Source organism: Triticum urartu, chromosome 3 (genome assembly GCF_003073215.2).
Source record: "Triticum urartu cultivar G1812 chromosome 3, Tu2.1, whole genome shotgun sequence".
NCBI lineage: Eukaryota > Viridiplantae > Streptophyta > Magnoliopsida > Poales > Poaceae > Triticum > Triticum urartu.
In genome coordinates, this window is record NC_053024.1 from 690,692,835 (window position 1) to 690,707,137 (window position 14,303).

At 44.3% G+C, this 14,303-nt stretch overlaps 2 protein-coding genes across 2 annotated transcripts; both read left to right on the plus strand.

Moving 5' to 3' along the window:
- Positions 1–2,533: 2,533 nt before the first annotated feature.
- On the plus strand, positions 2,534–4,435 carry LOC125545947 (hydroxyethylthiazole kinase). The gene is made up of 2 exons (XM_048710004.1): positions 2,534–3,072; positions 3,840–4,435. The coding sequence occupies exons 1-2, from the start codon at positions 2,638–2,640 to the stop codon at positions 4,230–4,232; spliced, it is 828 nt and encodes a 275-aa protein (XP_048565961.1). The 5' UTR covers positions 2,534–2,637; the 3' UTR covers positions 4,233–4,435.
- Positions 4,436–4,581: 146 nt separating this feature from the next.
- Positions 4,582–11,934, plus strand: LOC125547191. Its single transcript, XM_048711172.1, has 7 exons — positions 4,582–4,906; positions 5,923–6,365; positions 6,399–8,749; positions 8,781–9,044; positions 10,189–10,199; positions 11,386–11,410; positions 11,721–11,934. The coding sequence occupies exons 3-7, from the start codon at positions 8,130–8,132 to the stop codon at positions 11,932–11,934; spliced, it is 1,134 nt and encodes a 377-aa protein (XP_048567129.1). The 5' UTR covers positions 4,582–4,906; positions 5,923–6,365; positions 6,399–8,129.
- The last annotated feature ends 2,369 nt before the right edge of the window (positions 11,935–14,303 follow it).

A 14,303-nucleotide genomic window follows, 5' to 3' on the forward strand; every position in this document is an offset into this window, starting at 1 on the left:
GAGACGTCATCCGTTCCGTACGTGTGTTGAACGCGGAGGCATCGTCCGTTCGGTGCTAAGATCATCGGTGATTTGAATCACGTCGTGTTCGACTACATCATCCCCGTTCTTTGAACGCTTCCGCTCGCGATCTACAAGGTACGTAGATGCATCTAATCACTCGTTGCTAGATGAACTCATAGATGGATCTTGGTGAAACCGTAGGAAAATTTTTGTTTTCTGCAACGTTCCCCAACAACAGGGCCCCGGGTCTGGACGGTCTTCCAACTGAGTTCTATCAGAACTTCTGGGAGGTTATCAAATTGGACCATCAAAATTTGTTTGGCCACCTCCATGCTGGACCAGTAGAATTGTTTTGCCTAGACTTTGGTGAGATAATTTTATTACCTAAGGTTAATGAGGCAGTTAGGATACAACAATCAACAATATAGACCTATATGCCTTCTTAATGTTAGTCTTAAAATATTCGTGAAAGTTGCGATGATTAGGCTTAACTCGATGGCTGACCATGTGGTTCATGTTGTGAAACGTAGTAGAAAACAAAAAAATAAACCGCACCTACGACCACCCAAGATCAATATGAAGAGATTAGGTGCGGAGAGATTTCAACTCATGGTAATAATTTATAAAGTGTGCAAGTGCGATGGTAATACCAGTTACCTTGTATTGTGCTCATAGCATTTGATATATGTGTTTTGTAGGCGGTTCTCCCTAAAGTTATGAAACTCCGCCACGCGGGATTGTATTTCATTCTAGGGTCCTACTTCTCCGTTGCCACAGAGTGGTCGTTTCCACATTTAAGGTCCTTGGACCGGAACCAAGCATGGATCAACGTTATCTCATATTGTCTTCAATCTTCTAGATATCTCCAGTTGTCACGTGAGAGGTCATAGATTTCCTAAACAATATGTGTTACCTGTGTAGGTTTTGAGATCATGTTGCCTGGGCCCTTAAATTGGACAACACGCACAGAGTTCACCATAGGATAACAAAAAACTAGATAGATCATACTACTACGAATGCAAATGACGACATATAGGATAGGCACAATTTAGTCTTACCATTTACCTACATCTCCCACACCTAGGGAATTACTCACACGTCACAAGAGGGGAATCAATCACAATGAAGATAAAACCCATGAAAACCATATCGATAATACCGGAAAGATCCACAATAAGATGAAATGGATAATTCAAATAGTCTTGATCTCCAAATGAGATTGAGTAAAGTTATGATTGTTCTCCCAATTGGAATTCCTCTTACAATAGTGAAAGGGGTGATGATGATGACAGAGATGAAAGAACCAAAGACTAAGAAGATCTTCGAAGGTTCTTCAAATCCTCCCTTCTTCTGTTCTAGGTGGTGTGGCGGCGGCTAGGGTTCTCTTCTTCCCCTCGGCCCATCATGAAAGTTGCATGTATAGATGTGGTGGAGCTGATGGCAGTCCATACGACCGCTCATAGCGCTTGCGGTCGTATGGAATGTCGTCTTTTACTCTGGTGCGCCTGTTGACTTGGGTTTCATCAGGAAAGTTGCTCCATTTGGCTTGATTTGCAGCAATCCTCCTTGGTTTCCTTCCATAACTGATATTTCCAGCCAAACATTGGGAAAGTGGGTTTTCTTTTCTTTCGAGGGATTAGCGTTAGAAATATCTGAAGAGTAATAAGAATTCCAGTTAAACCAAGCAAAAATCACTACTATAACATCACAAATTCTCGAGCCATCACGTAACAACCTTCGAATCGAGCTCCGACGGCAGGCGACCTCCAGCAGGCGGCGCATACTGTGGGGAACCTCAAGATGCCGCTGCGGCACCATCATACTCATTGCTGGGACACCATGGGAATAATCACGTCCTTACATGCGTCCCCGCTCGCGCCGTAGGTCTTCACCGAGGGAGTAGTGCCTCGGTTGCTGATATTACCAGGGTGAAACAGGGGATCATCGCCTTCGTAGCCGCGACGCCAGTGCCGAGCGGTAGGTATTTGGCAGATGGAGTAGAGCGGTAGGTATCCGCTGCACAAGACGCATGTGTGATGGCGACGACGGAGGTGCAGCATGTGCTGCGCGGACAGTTGTGTGGGATTCTAACCTGGTAAAGGGAACGAGAGGGGGGAGAGACGAGCCAGTTGCTTCACTTGTTTTCTTTTACATAAGCCCTGCCATGGAGACTTGACCGTTCTAGTGACGTGGCACTGCCCAGTCAGTGGTCAATGTTGTCAAAACCGGTTGACCGACGTGAAACCAAGACCGAGTTAAGTTCTGAACCTTGAGGTTAGTTTGGAGCATAGTTTGACTGAGTTTGAAGTATAAGGTTGTAAATTAAACCATGTAGTTAATTCAGAATTGAAATGTGAAGCATAACCTACACGTTTCTATAAATGTGCAACTACATGAGTGAATTGCACTTCTCACTAAAATCCCATTTTGTTGCTTCTTGAAAATCTATGGAGACAAATGGCGCAAATGACACTTGACTTTTCACCAGGATGAAATTGCACAAGGCATATATTGATATATCCCATCCTCCCTCTCCTCCGCTGGCCACCAACGCCGCCGCATAACCAAAAAGTCAATCATCCCCCACCCAAGCCCCCGACTCGCCGGTCGCCGCCCGCAGGCCTCGCCATCGGCATGGACGAGGAGAGGACGGAGGCGTGGTGGGCCCGGCGCGCGTGGGCGCTGCTGTCGGCCGTCCGCGAGCGGGCGCCGCTGGTGCAGTGCATCACCAACCTCGTCTCCCTGGACATCGCCGCCAACGCCCTCACCGCCGCCGGCGCCTCCCCCGCCATGCTCCACTGCCTCCGCGAGATCCCCGACTTCACCCCGCGCTGCGACGCTGTCTACATCAACGTCGGAACGCTCTCCGAGGACTGGCTTCCCTCCATGCGCGCCGCCGCCTCAGCCGACCGCCCCTGGGTGCTCGACCCCGTCGCCGTCGCCGCCTCCGGCTTCCGGATGGAGGCCTGCCTCCAGCTCCTCGCGCTCCGCCCCGCCGTCGTCAGGGGGAACGCGTCCGAGATCCTCGCCCTCGCCTCCAGCTCAGACAGCTCCTCCTCCTCCTTCAAGGTACCTCAACTAAATCCAATCCTATTAGTAACTGATTGCTAATTTCCAATCCAATCCAATCCTAGGGTTGATTTGATCAGCACAAAATCTTAACTAAATCAGATGATAGATTGTGACACTGCAATGTTATAAACTTATTTGATCCACGTGCTCCTGGTACTGTTATTTTAAACTAAGATTGATCCTTCAGCTCATTTGGGGTCATTGTGGTTGTCATTCAAATTGACTTGCTGGAAACATATGCCGTCCATGTAATCTTGTGGTTAATTTCAGATTTAAAAGAAAAACCATAGCCCAGCTTTAAGTGAAAGCTAAAATAAGCAGTTCGGCACAGAACGTGTAAGGTTCAAACATGCTGAAGTTATCTTGTATCACAAGTGCAGAAAACAGAGAATGGCAATACTATGGAAGAACCACAAAGGAGAGGGACAACAAAGCGACTAATTGTCTTACTGTGTCCCTCCTCCCACTTGAGCACTTTCCCCACAGCGATGAGTAGTTTGAGAGGTAACACAGGCACCATGCCAATTCCATTAATAAGATGGGAAAGGGAAAACAATTTTATCCTGTCTGAAGAAATTTTAGACTGCTGGTCAAACGTCCCTTGCGTTAGTGAAGTTTTTTTTGCATGGATTCCAGGACGATTGCCTGATTGCCTTATCTCCCTCTTATTTGAAGATGAGCAACACGCATACCAAGCCTATTCCCGCCTACAGTATATATTCCATCTTGCCTCTGATGGCACTAATACTTCTGGCCAACTGCAGGGTGTTGACAGTTCACATGACTCAGGGGAGGCCCTGCAAGCCGCGAAAGCATTGGCACGGTCCAGCGGGGCTGTCGTCGCGGTATCTGGAGCAGTTGATTTCATCACGGATGGCGAGCAGGTTGTCAGCGCGAGCAACGGCGTGCCCATGATGCAGAAGATCACGGCCACAGGGTGTGCCGTGACTGCTCTTATAGCGGCTTTTGTCGGGGCAGATCCCTCCGATGCTCTGGCCGCAGCAGCGTGTGCTCTTGCCATCTTTGGGCTTGCCGGAGAGATTGGGATGGAGTCGGCTAAAGGGCCTGCCTCTCTCAGGATGCACCTCATCGATGCTCTCTACGGGCTCGACGAGCAGACAGTCACATCAGGGGTCAAAATTGCCCTAGTGCCGTAAAACATGTCTACCGTGGCTACCAGTGTTTAGGAAATATAATGTCTGGGCTGATCTGCAGGGTCCTGCAAAACCATGAAGCGTATCAGATTGTATTGACTGTTGCCATCCATATGTACATGCCCCCATGAATAAATTGCCTGGTGACCATCCATCCACATCCAGGCTGTACTAACTACCAAGTACATATTATTTGTGAATGCTGATGCCAAAAAGGTTTTGCACTGTTGTGTGACAGCACGGCTGTAGAAGCAAGGGTAAAGTCACTCTGATCATTTGTTCAGAGTTTTGAAATAAATTGTAAAAGTAAATTCATCATCCAGATCAGTTGATCCAGCAGGCATATCTGCTATATGAGACTGGAGATTGATCAAGAAGTCTCTTCAACATAAACTGTATTCGGATTTTGGTGCTCTTTGGCTGCAGCAGAGCGAGCTGAACGGCTGTCGCCACGGGGCTGGGGCCTGGGGGCATGCGCTTGTGCAGTGTGTATGCTCACATCCTCTGTTTTCTCATGACCTAGGGCCTCTCTATTCCTCAACTGAGATACATGTGTTGATTGGATCATGCTATGTAACAAAGCTGATCATGGAGATGTAATCAATCACATTGAACTCAAACGTGTTGGAATATTGACTTCTGGGTGAGAGAGTTGCAGGGGATTCATGGAATGCCAGGTGAGATATCTATTACTTCTATTACTAGTTCTCACTGTACATCTGTTACTTCTTCACCTAGTTATATCTGTTTTTGAGATCATTGTATGCAGTATTGCGTTGCTACCTGGCACTAGTGACATTCCACTAGCTGAATTCAATTATCAGGGCCCTACTCTACTTTGTACCTTGTTGGTGACGTACACAAGTCAGCATGTCAAATTAAATACAAGCTCATAGTTCACAAATTGGTACCAACAAGGGTAAAAAATGCTGAATACCGCTGATGCTACAGTCTTCCCTTCACTTGAAGGAACAGATCCTTCATTTGATGATGGCGCTAAATGGCCCCATTCGGCTTCACATCTTGTTCATGTGTCTTTGTTAAGTCGCTCAGCATCTCCATCATCTGCATTATCAGCTCAGTCTCTAGTTGAAATGTCAGGAAAACTTCCATTATGAATCTGGAAGTAATATTCTGCCAAGGGATTAGCTATAATGGAAAAATACTCATGAGCAGTTGGTACCGTTTAGCTATGGCGGACTAGCAAACCAAATCTCTGTTCATTGTGACTCAGTTTACATTGTTTTGAGTAATGTTGATATGTGAAATTCAAGATGGCATTTTAGGGCTGAATTTTTTGGGAATTCAGAATTAGTATCTATTTGGCACTGCCAAAACACATGATATCTTAGGTTTTGGCACCGATAATATAGAACATAGTTATTTTAAATTATTGGGCCAACAATGTATATGGTGAATGCCGAGGCAAAACCTTTGCAGATTTTATTCAGTCACCCACGTTCTTTATTACGATCATATATGTCACACGGAGTATAAGCCACTCACTAGAACATTCTCAGTTACAAGCAATAGGAAAAGAAAAAGATGGTGTGTTGGTGGCTAGGTTAGAAAGAGATATGTCGACCCTCTTCAAAAGTAACATGTGATGATAGTTTGCATCTGTTCCGGCATTCCCATTCTGATCATTGTGGGATGAGCAAGCTCTAACCATTCATGTTCTTATTCACTGCAGGTCTGATAGTATATATGCATGTTTCGGTCTGCAATGATATCTGAGAAGAAATAACGCTGAAACTAACTGGTGCTTTGTAGCGTTAAACACTCCATTTTCATCTGCAACTCGGCACATCACCAAAATAGTACTCCCTCCATCCCATAATATAAGACATTATTACCTCATTTGATTTTCTCTGCTGCCATCACCTAGCAATCTTTTAGATGACATTATATAGACATTACATCGACTCGGAGGATCAGAAATGAACAGAATGCTGTCGACAGTCACATGAAGTAGTTGCCTCTGCTTGTCAGTTTCAAATTCAAATTTGGGTCTTTGTTTGGTCACAAGATCCATATGTCATATTAGTATGTACAATCTCATGTTGCTAACTGACTACTTCTTGTGCATTCTGTGACCCGTTCGTACTATAGTTCTATATGTTGCTCATGCTTTAGGTGTTCATCAAACTTGGAGTGCTCATGCTTTAGGTGTTCATCAAACTTGGAGTTAGAACATCAGCTTAATTGAACACATTGATATGAATTTATTTTCTGCCTACACAAAAAAAGACAAGTGTAATACATAATTCACATTACGTTTTGGTTCATCAAATTGATAACTACACACACTCGTACATTGTGAAAGGTTGTAAATTCGTTGGTTCTGACACATGTGCAAAGGTCATGTTCATTTTGTGTTGTTAGTGAAATATTTATTTCGTTTTCTTACCAGGAGTGTTATGTGAGAGAATTCCCTATTAGAGCCTTTTCAAAAATGCGCTTCCTTATTTGGCCAAAATACGAATTTCTTCCCATTGTGACACTACCTCCAAAATTGATGCCCGATTTGGCATCTCCGGCCAGTCCGTTGTCATGCTCTGTCGAAAGCCTGTAAGTTTTTTGTTGCTTGGACAAAACTATCCATAGTTATTATACGGAGCATCCAGTCCGTCAGTGTTTTTGCACTACTGTCCAGTTCAATTTGGCACTTTTGTCCAGCCCGTCAGTTCTTTTTGTCATCATGGAGCATCCGCAGAAAAACAAGGGCGGCTTGCTGGGCTGTGGGCTGTGGCATGTGTAGCGATATGGTCGTGAGCGATGACCTATATCGCGTCGCGGCCACACATGCATGGTGTGCCCATGTGCATTGGTGACCGGCATGTGCTCACGACATGCGTCCATCGTTTATGGATCGACCGCCTAGTAGGCGCCTCGAGAGTTACCTGACGGTGTCCATGAAGTACCGGTTCTCCGGCGACAGAGCGCGTGCACCTTGCTGGGGCTGCTAGGGCCAGGTCTTCATGGACAGCGTCTCATTGAACACCTGACATGCGCCTCTTCACTTTGACATCCACAACAGCTTTGCGTTGCGGGTCTTCGAGCAACGCATCGAGGCATGCCTCGACGTCGTCAAGCTCATCATGTCCAAAGAGTGAGGGAAGTTCTAAGAGAGATAAGAGAGAGTGTCCTGGCTAAGGGGCCACTTACCACGTCAACTCCTGGTGATCGGTCCGGTTGAGGACTCCTTGTCGGTTTCGTCCTGGCCGCATCGGACAGCCCATAGTGCATACAAGGAAGATTCAGAAGACATGCGTACATGATAAGACATTGGATTCGTGGAGGGATCTACCTCCTCATGTGTAGGCAACTAGGATCTTGTACCCTAGAACACCCAGTATCCTATATTAATCGACGGGCCATGCTGGTAGACACAATTTATGATATCTTGGTAGTTTATCTGTACTCTGTCCATAGTCCAACGGGAATAAACACATGCAGGACTTAGGGTATTATCCCTTCAGAAAGCTTGAACTTGGGTAAAATGTGTCTTTGTTACCGTCATTCCTAGATGCCTAGTTTAGGATCTCCTACCAGGAAGTCTGCCAGATCTAGCTCCGTCAATAAGTGTTTCATTTTAGGGATAATCATATATTTTAAAGTAGCACTCAACAACGAAATGGATGGAAACGTCAAATAGGGCATAAAAATTTGAGATTGTCTTAAATAGCAAAGAAAATATTGTTTAGGGTCCCACTAAGGAAATATATTTTTCAGAAGGGCCAAAGAAGGAATTCTCTCATCTCCTGCAGAGTTAGACCTTGCAAAAGAACCATCTTAGTCAATTTCTCCCCTTTCTATCGTCTCCTCCGCTCCCCTTCGCCGCCGCCGCCAACATAAATCTACAATTTATCTTGTTCCTGCAAGGGAGCAACAACCAAGATGCCGACGACCATGGCCAAGGCCGCAAGGGCAGGAGCGGCGCCTCTTCGCCATAACGGCAGCCTTCCGGAGGAGATTGTCGTCTGGGAGATCCTAGTTCGCCTCGACCCCAAATCCCTCCTCCATTGCCGCACCGTCCGTCGGACATGGCGCCATGCCACCTCCACCCGTGCCTTCCTGCTTGCCCACCATGCCCACCAGCCAGCCCTCCCCATCGCGTTAGACGAAGAATACATCCTCACCGTTGACCGCCTTGCCGCCGCCCAGCTCCACACTGTCGCCCACCTTGACGAGGCCTTCAATCCAGAGGCTTCCTGCGATGGCCTTCTCATCCTCTCCAGGTGCAACAACATGACCGACACCATTGATTTCTCAGTTTGTAACCTAGCCACTCGTCAATTTGCTCCCCTTCAACAACTACATGAACTGGGCTTGCGGTTATTGGGGATGTACTCGCATGAACCTACTGGCGAGTATCGATTGCTACTTGAACGCCATAGCTACAATGAAACGCCTGAAGACCAACTTGGCTACTATGTCTTTGCGTTGGGCTCTCACCAGTCGCCGAATCGGGTGGCAGGAGTCAACATCACAATGCTTCAGTTTACCTCTCTTGGTATGCGATAGCCTGCATTGGTACCCAGTCTATTATGTGAGTGAAAGCAGCAACGTACGGCTTCAGAGTGAAAGCAAAGTGATAATAGTATTCGACCCCATAGCTGATTCATTCTGGCCAATGCGTGCTCCAATTGTTTCCACCAACTCATATGCCTTTGAGATGGATGGTACACTCGGCATATATAGCCATAACTATACCAAAACAACTATTGATATATGGGTATTGCAGAACTACAAAAGCGAGGTTTGGGACTTCAAGTATCGAATCAAATTGCCGGTTGCAGAAATACGGGGGAAGTTTGAGGCCTTTGATGACCATTGGAATGTGGAGGTTGTTTCAGCGGACGGTGACGTGCTCTTGCTAGTCAGTTCTGATCGGTGTCTGTCTTACGTTGACAATGATGGTAAGCTGATTGACAGTTTTGATCATGGTCGCAAATACTTCTTTTTGTCTAAATATCGGCTCAAGCAAAGTCTTGTCCAGCATACCTTCTTTCAGGCTTTAGAAAGTTCTGTTGTGAACACTTCACCATTCATCTGATGTCTATTGAGTGAGGTGGTGCTTCTTAGCAGCTTAACTGTTGTATCCTTATGAGCTGCAACATCTATGAATTGGATCAAGTATGAGCCTGATGGCATCTTCTTCATTTTGCATTGATGTATATAAATTGTGATCAGAAGCTCTATCTTTTGTGTGTTTATCTATGCTTTTCTTGGCACCCTGGAGGGTTGAAATGACTATTCTGTATGTTGATGCTATAATTTCTTAGTAATTTTGCTCTGTTTGTACATAATTGCCAACTGATCCGCCTCATGTGTCTATTTTCTTGGCTGATGGTTTGACTCTGCTTTATTTTAATTATCTTGTGATTTTCTTAGTATTCAATTGTTAGAAATTTTTATGGCTCATGTTCCTCTTCCTTGAGTCAAAGAGTTGACTTTACGTTCTTATGTAGTGGTTTTCTTGATAGTCTATATTGAGTGTGTTTCCGGTTTGTACCATCTGTTGTCGCTCATGATGAAATGAGATTTTTCTGTTTCTTGATGTGCAAGTTGCATCTAATTTTTAGAGCAGCTTGAGAACTACACATTAAAATAAATGGTTGCATAAGAGTAGTTGACACCATTTATCTATGGCGAACTAGCAAACCAAACCTCTGTTCACTATGACTCATTTTCCATTAATTTCACTGAATTTTGTGGAAGTCATAGCTAATATCTACTCGACAGTGCAAATATTCCGCAATATCTTAGGTTTTGGCACCGAAAATATAGAGCATAGTTATTCTAAATTATTGGGCCAACAATGTATACGATGAATGCCGAGACAAAGCCCTTGCAGATTTTATTCAGTCGCGCACATTCTTTATTAAGTTGGTAAATGTCTCACAAAATATAACCCACTCACTAGAACATTTCCGGTTGCAAGCAGCATGAAAAGGAAAAGGGTTGGTGTGCTAGCGGCTAGGTTAGAAAGACCTGCGTCTGTTCCAGCGTCTTGCAACATTAACTTGTGATGATAGTTTGCATCTGTTCCAGCGTTTCCACTTCCGGACATTGTTGGATGTCCGTGCTTTAACCGTTCATGTTATTATTCATTGCAGGTTTGATAGTTTGCATGTTTCTGTCCATAATACCAAATGTTATCTGACAAAAGAACACTGAAACTGGTGCTTTGTAGCGTTAAACCTTTCCATTTGCAAACCAGCACATCACCAAAGTACGATCACCTGGTTTCCTCTATTGCCATCACCTAGCAATCTTTTAGATGGCATTATATAGGTATTAGGTCGACTCTCAAGCATTGGAAGTTTGAGTTTCCAAGCCATAGAATGGGAGCGCTGTCGATGGTCACACGAAGCAGTTGCCTCTGCTTATCAGTTTCAGTTTCAAATTTTGGTGTTCGTTTGGTCACAAGATACATACCTTATATTAGGGCAACTCCAACGTGGTTCGTCAAATCGCCCACAAATGTCTGAACTGGATAGTTTAGACACTTTATGCCATGCAATGCGAGTTGTGAAATTTGTCCGGACCAATTCGGATATTCAGAATCCCCAAAGTAGTACCAAATGGGGGAGGGGATATAAGAGAGTCCAGGCGTCTGCCTAACCCACTATTAGTTGGACCACATCTCCTCCTAGCACATGTGTCTCACTCATCTTTTTCCCTCTCGGTCCGTCCACTGTGAGTCATACCCACTGTCCGGATTTGATGAGTACGGGTGGATGGTCAACGCACTGCCCGTTGTATACAGACACGTCTAGTCGTGTCGGTGGACATTTTGTGTCATCTGTTTGGTGATCCCTCTTAGAGTTCCCCTTAGGGCATCTCTAGCAGATCCCCTATATATTAAAAGTGCAAAAAGTGCTTCTCATAGTACTTTACTATTTTTTTTAAATAAAAGTCACTGCTTCGCAGCAGGCAGATCTCCTATGTATTTGAGTCCACCAGTCGCTGCCCGCACGGTGGGAAGGAGGAACACTAGCGAACGCCGCTCACCGCACCACCCGAGGCCTCCGCCTCGGTATCCAGAACCCTCCGCGTGTAGACGAAACAGCAAGGCCTTGCTGCCACCTTCCTTGGCAGCCGCGCGGCTTTCTTCGGTGACCCCTCCAACGGCGGCAAGGAGGGGAAGGGGGAGGGGGTTGGCCGCTAGGGTTGCGTCGCCATCCGCGTAGCCCCGAGCAGAGCGAAGCAGGGGCAGCTTTGGTGCCTAGCACAGTGTACCATTTGTGCTCCTGGGGTTGTTGCTTCTTGTGCGCATATACAATTATACAGATAACACACACACGCACACTGTCTCCCTCTCCCTCCCTCTATCTCTCTCCTACGGGTGCATTGATACGTACTGATGTTTTTGCGTCTTCTCAAAGAAGAACATCCCGCAAAAAAAACATACCGTGTAATGGGTAAAAATTCACAATGCGTTTCAGTTCTCTTGACGCATTGATGTATATAAGTTATTATCAGTTCTCTTGTTTCGGGGGATGGTGACGTGCTCTTGCTGCTCAATTTTCGTGGGTGGCTGCTTCAAGTTGACAGTGATGGCAAATTGATTGAAAGTTTCGATTGTGGTCATAGAGACCTGCAGATATATGAATATCGGCTCAAACAAAGTCTTGTCCAGCAAACTTTCTTCCCGACTCTAAAAAGTTATGCTGGTAGTGCCTCGCTTTTGATCTGATGGCAGTTGAGTGAGATGGTGCTTCTTTCTTCCTAGTTGTCATATCCTCATGAGCTGCACCATCTATGGATTGGACCAAGTATGAGCCTACTGGCCTCCTCTTTGCTTTGCTTTGCGTCGATGTATATAAGTTATTATCAAAAGCTCTTGTTGTAATGTGGTTGCATGATATCTACGCTTGTCTTCATAACCTTTCGGGCTGAAGTGACTACTGTGTGCGTTGATGCTAAAATAAAGATGTCATTTTGCTCTGCTTTGGAAATATTTGCCTTTGAGCTGACGGATTTGGCTTTGCTTTTTGTTAATTATCTAGTGGTCTTAGTGCTCAATTGTAAGCTTTCTATATCCCCCATGCTCACTATTTCTTGAATTTAGGAATTGATTTTACCTTTTCACCTAGTGGTCTTCTTAATAGTCAACATTTAGGGTATTTTCTGTTTCTATCCTGTTTTGAAGCTGACGATGAAACAGAGGCAAAAAAATATCACTTATTGACTTGCAAACATCATCTGATTTTAGAAGAGCTTGGAATACTAGTAGTTATATTAAATGGTTGCATCATAGTCAATGGAATATTCTGTCATAATTCATTTTTCTCTGTGAATCAATTTTGCATCTTGGTAGGTATAAGTCTTATGGAGACTTTAAGCTTGATATTATAGAGAACTGAACATGGTTATATTTGTCTCTTTCCAATGAGCTGTAATATTGTCTAGAATAGACTGATACTGCAACCTGAAAATCTATGAATACATTTTTGTGCCTCCACGCTGACACCGTTTTTACATTGCATTGTTTGGAATAATCTTTTACTGTTTTACTTTTCCTGCTAAACATTTTGAGTATTAGTGCTTCATGTTTATGTTTAATCTGAACATAAGTTGAAGAAATAAAATTTGTAGTAACAAGCACAAGAAAGGTTTGCTATTGTCAGGCCCAGGTCCCACATTGTGTTCATGTCTCAAGGAGGACAACACCAGGCCTGTTGTGTGTTACACCACAACTGGATAAGTAAGGTAAAGTCATTATGATCATTTGCTTCAGAATTTTGAAGATGTAAAAGTTAGTTCATTATCCAGATTAGTCGATCCAGTATGCATGTTTGTTATATGAAACTAGAGATTGATCGAGAAGTCTCTTCTCCATAATCTGTATCCGGTGCTCTTTGGTTGCACTAGAGCGAACTGAACAGTCGTCACCACGGGGCTGTGGACACGTGCTTGTGCAGTGTGTATGCTGATGCTCACATCCTCTGTTTTCCCACGATCAAGCAGGACCTCTCTGTTCCTTAAACTGATATAGATGTGATAATCGGATCATGCTATGAAACAAAGCTGTTCAGAATGAACATGATCACGGAGATATAACCAGTAACCTTTAACTCAAATGTGTCCTTGTAAGCTGAGGGTTCAAAGTATTAGTTGGAATATTGACCAGTGGGTGAGAGTAGTTGCAGGTTATTCATGGAATGGCAGGTAAGTCGCTCACAGCATCAGCAATATTCTGCCAAGGGATGAGTTGCATTGGAAAAACACTGATTCATAGTTGGCACCGTTTAGCTATGGCGAACCAGCAAACCAAACCACTGTGCACTATGATTCATTTCCCATTCTTTTGAGTAACTTTGAGATGCGAAATTCGAGCAATGATATTTTAGGGCTTCACTGAATTTTGTGGAAGTCACAGTTAATATCTACTTTACAGTGCAAAGATTCCTCAATATCTTGGGTTTTGGCACCGAAAATATAGATCATACACATTTTAAATTATTGAGCCAACAATGTATGTGGTGAATGCCGCCGATACAAAGCCCTTGTAAATAATCTTCAGCTGCCCACATTCTTTGTTAACCCTTTTGCAACATTAACTTGTGATGATAGTTTGTACTTCCTGGCATTGTTGGATGTCTGTGCTTTAACCATTCACTGCAGGTCTGATACTGATAGTCTGCATGTTTCTGATAGACAAGAAACAGCACTGAAACTAATTGGTGCTTTGAAGCGTTAAACCCTCTCTACATTTTCATCTGCAACTCAGCACATCGCCAAAACTAACCGGTGCTTTGTAGCGTTAAACCCTCTACATTTTCATCTGCGACTCAGCACATCACCAAAATATTCTCATTTTGCTTCCTCATCTGCCATCACCTAGCAATCTTTTAGTTGGAATTATATAGAGTTATATCGGTTCTTAAGCATCGGAAATTTGAGTTTCGAAGCCATAGAACGGGAGTTTAGTCGAAGGTCAGATGAAGTAGTTGCCTCTGCTTGTCAGTTTCGGTTTCAAATTTTGGGTCTTTGTTTGGTCACAAGATACATATGTCTGATTAATATCTACAACCTCATGTTGCTAACTGACTACTTCATGCC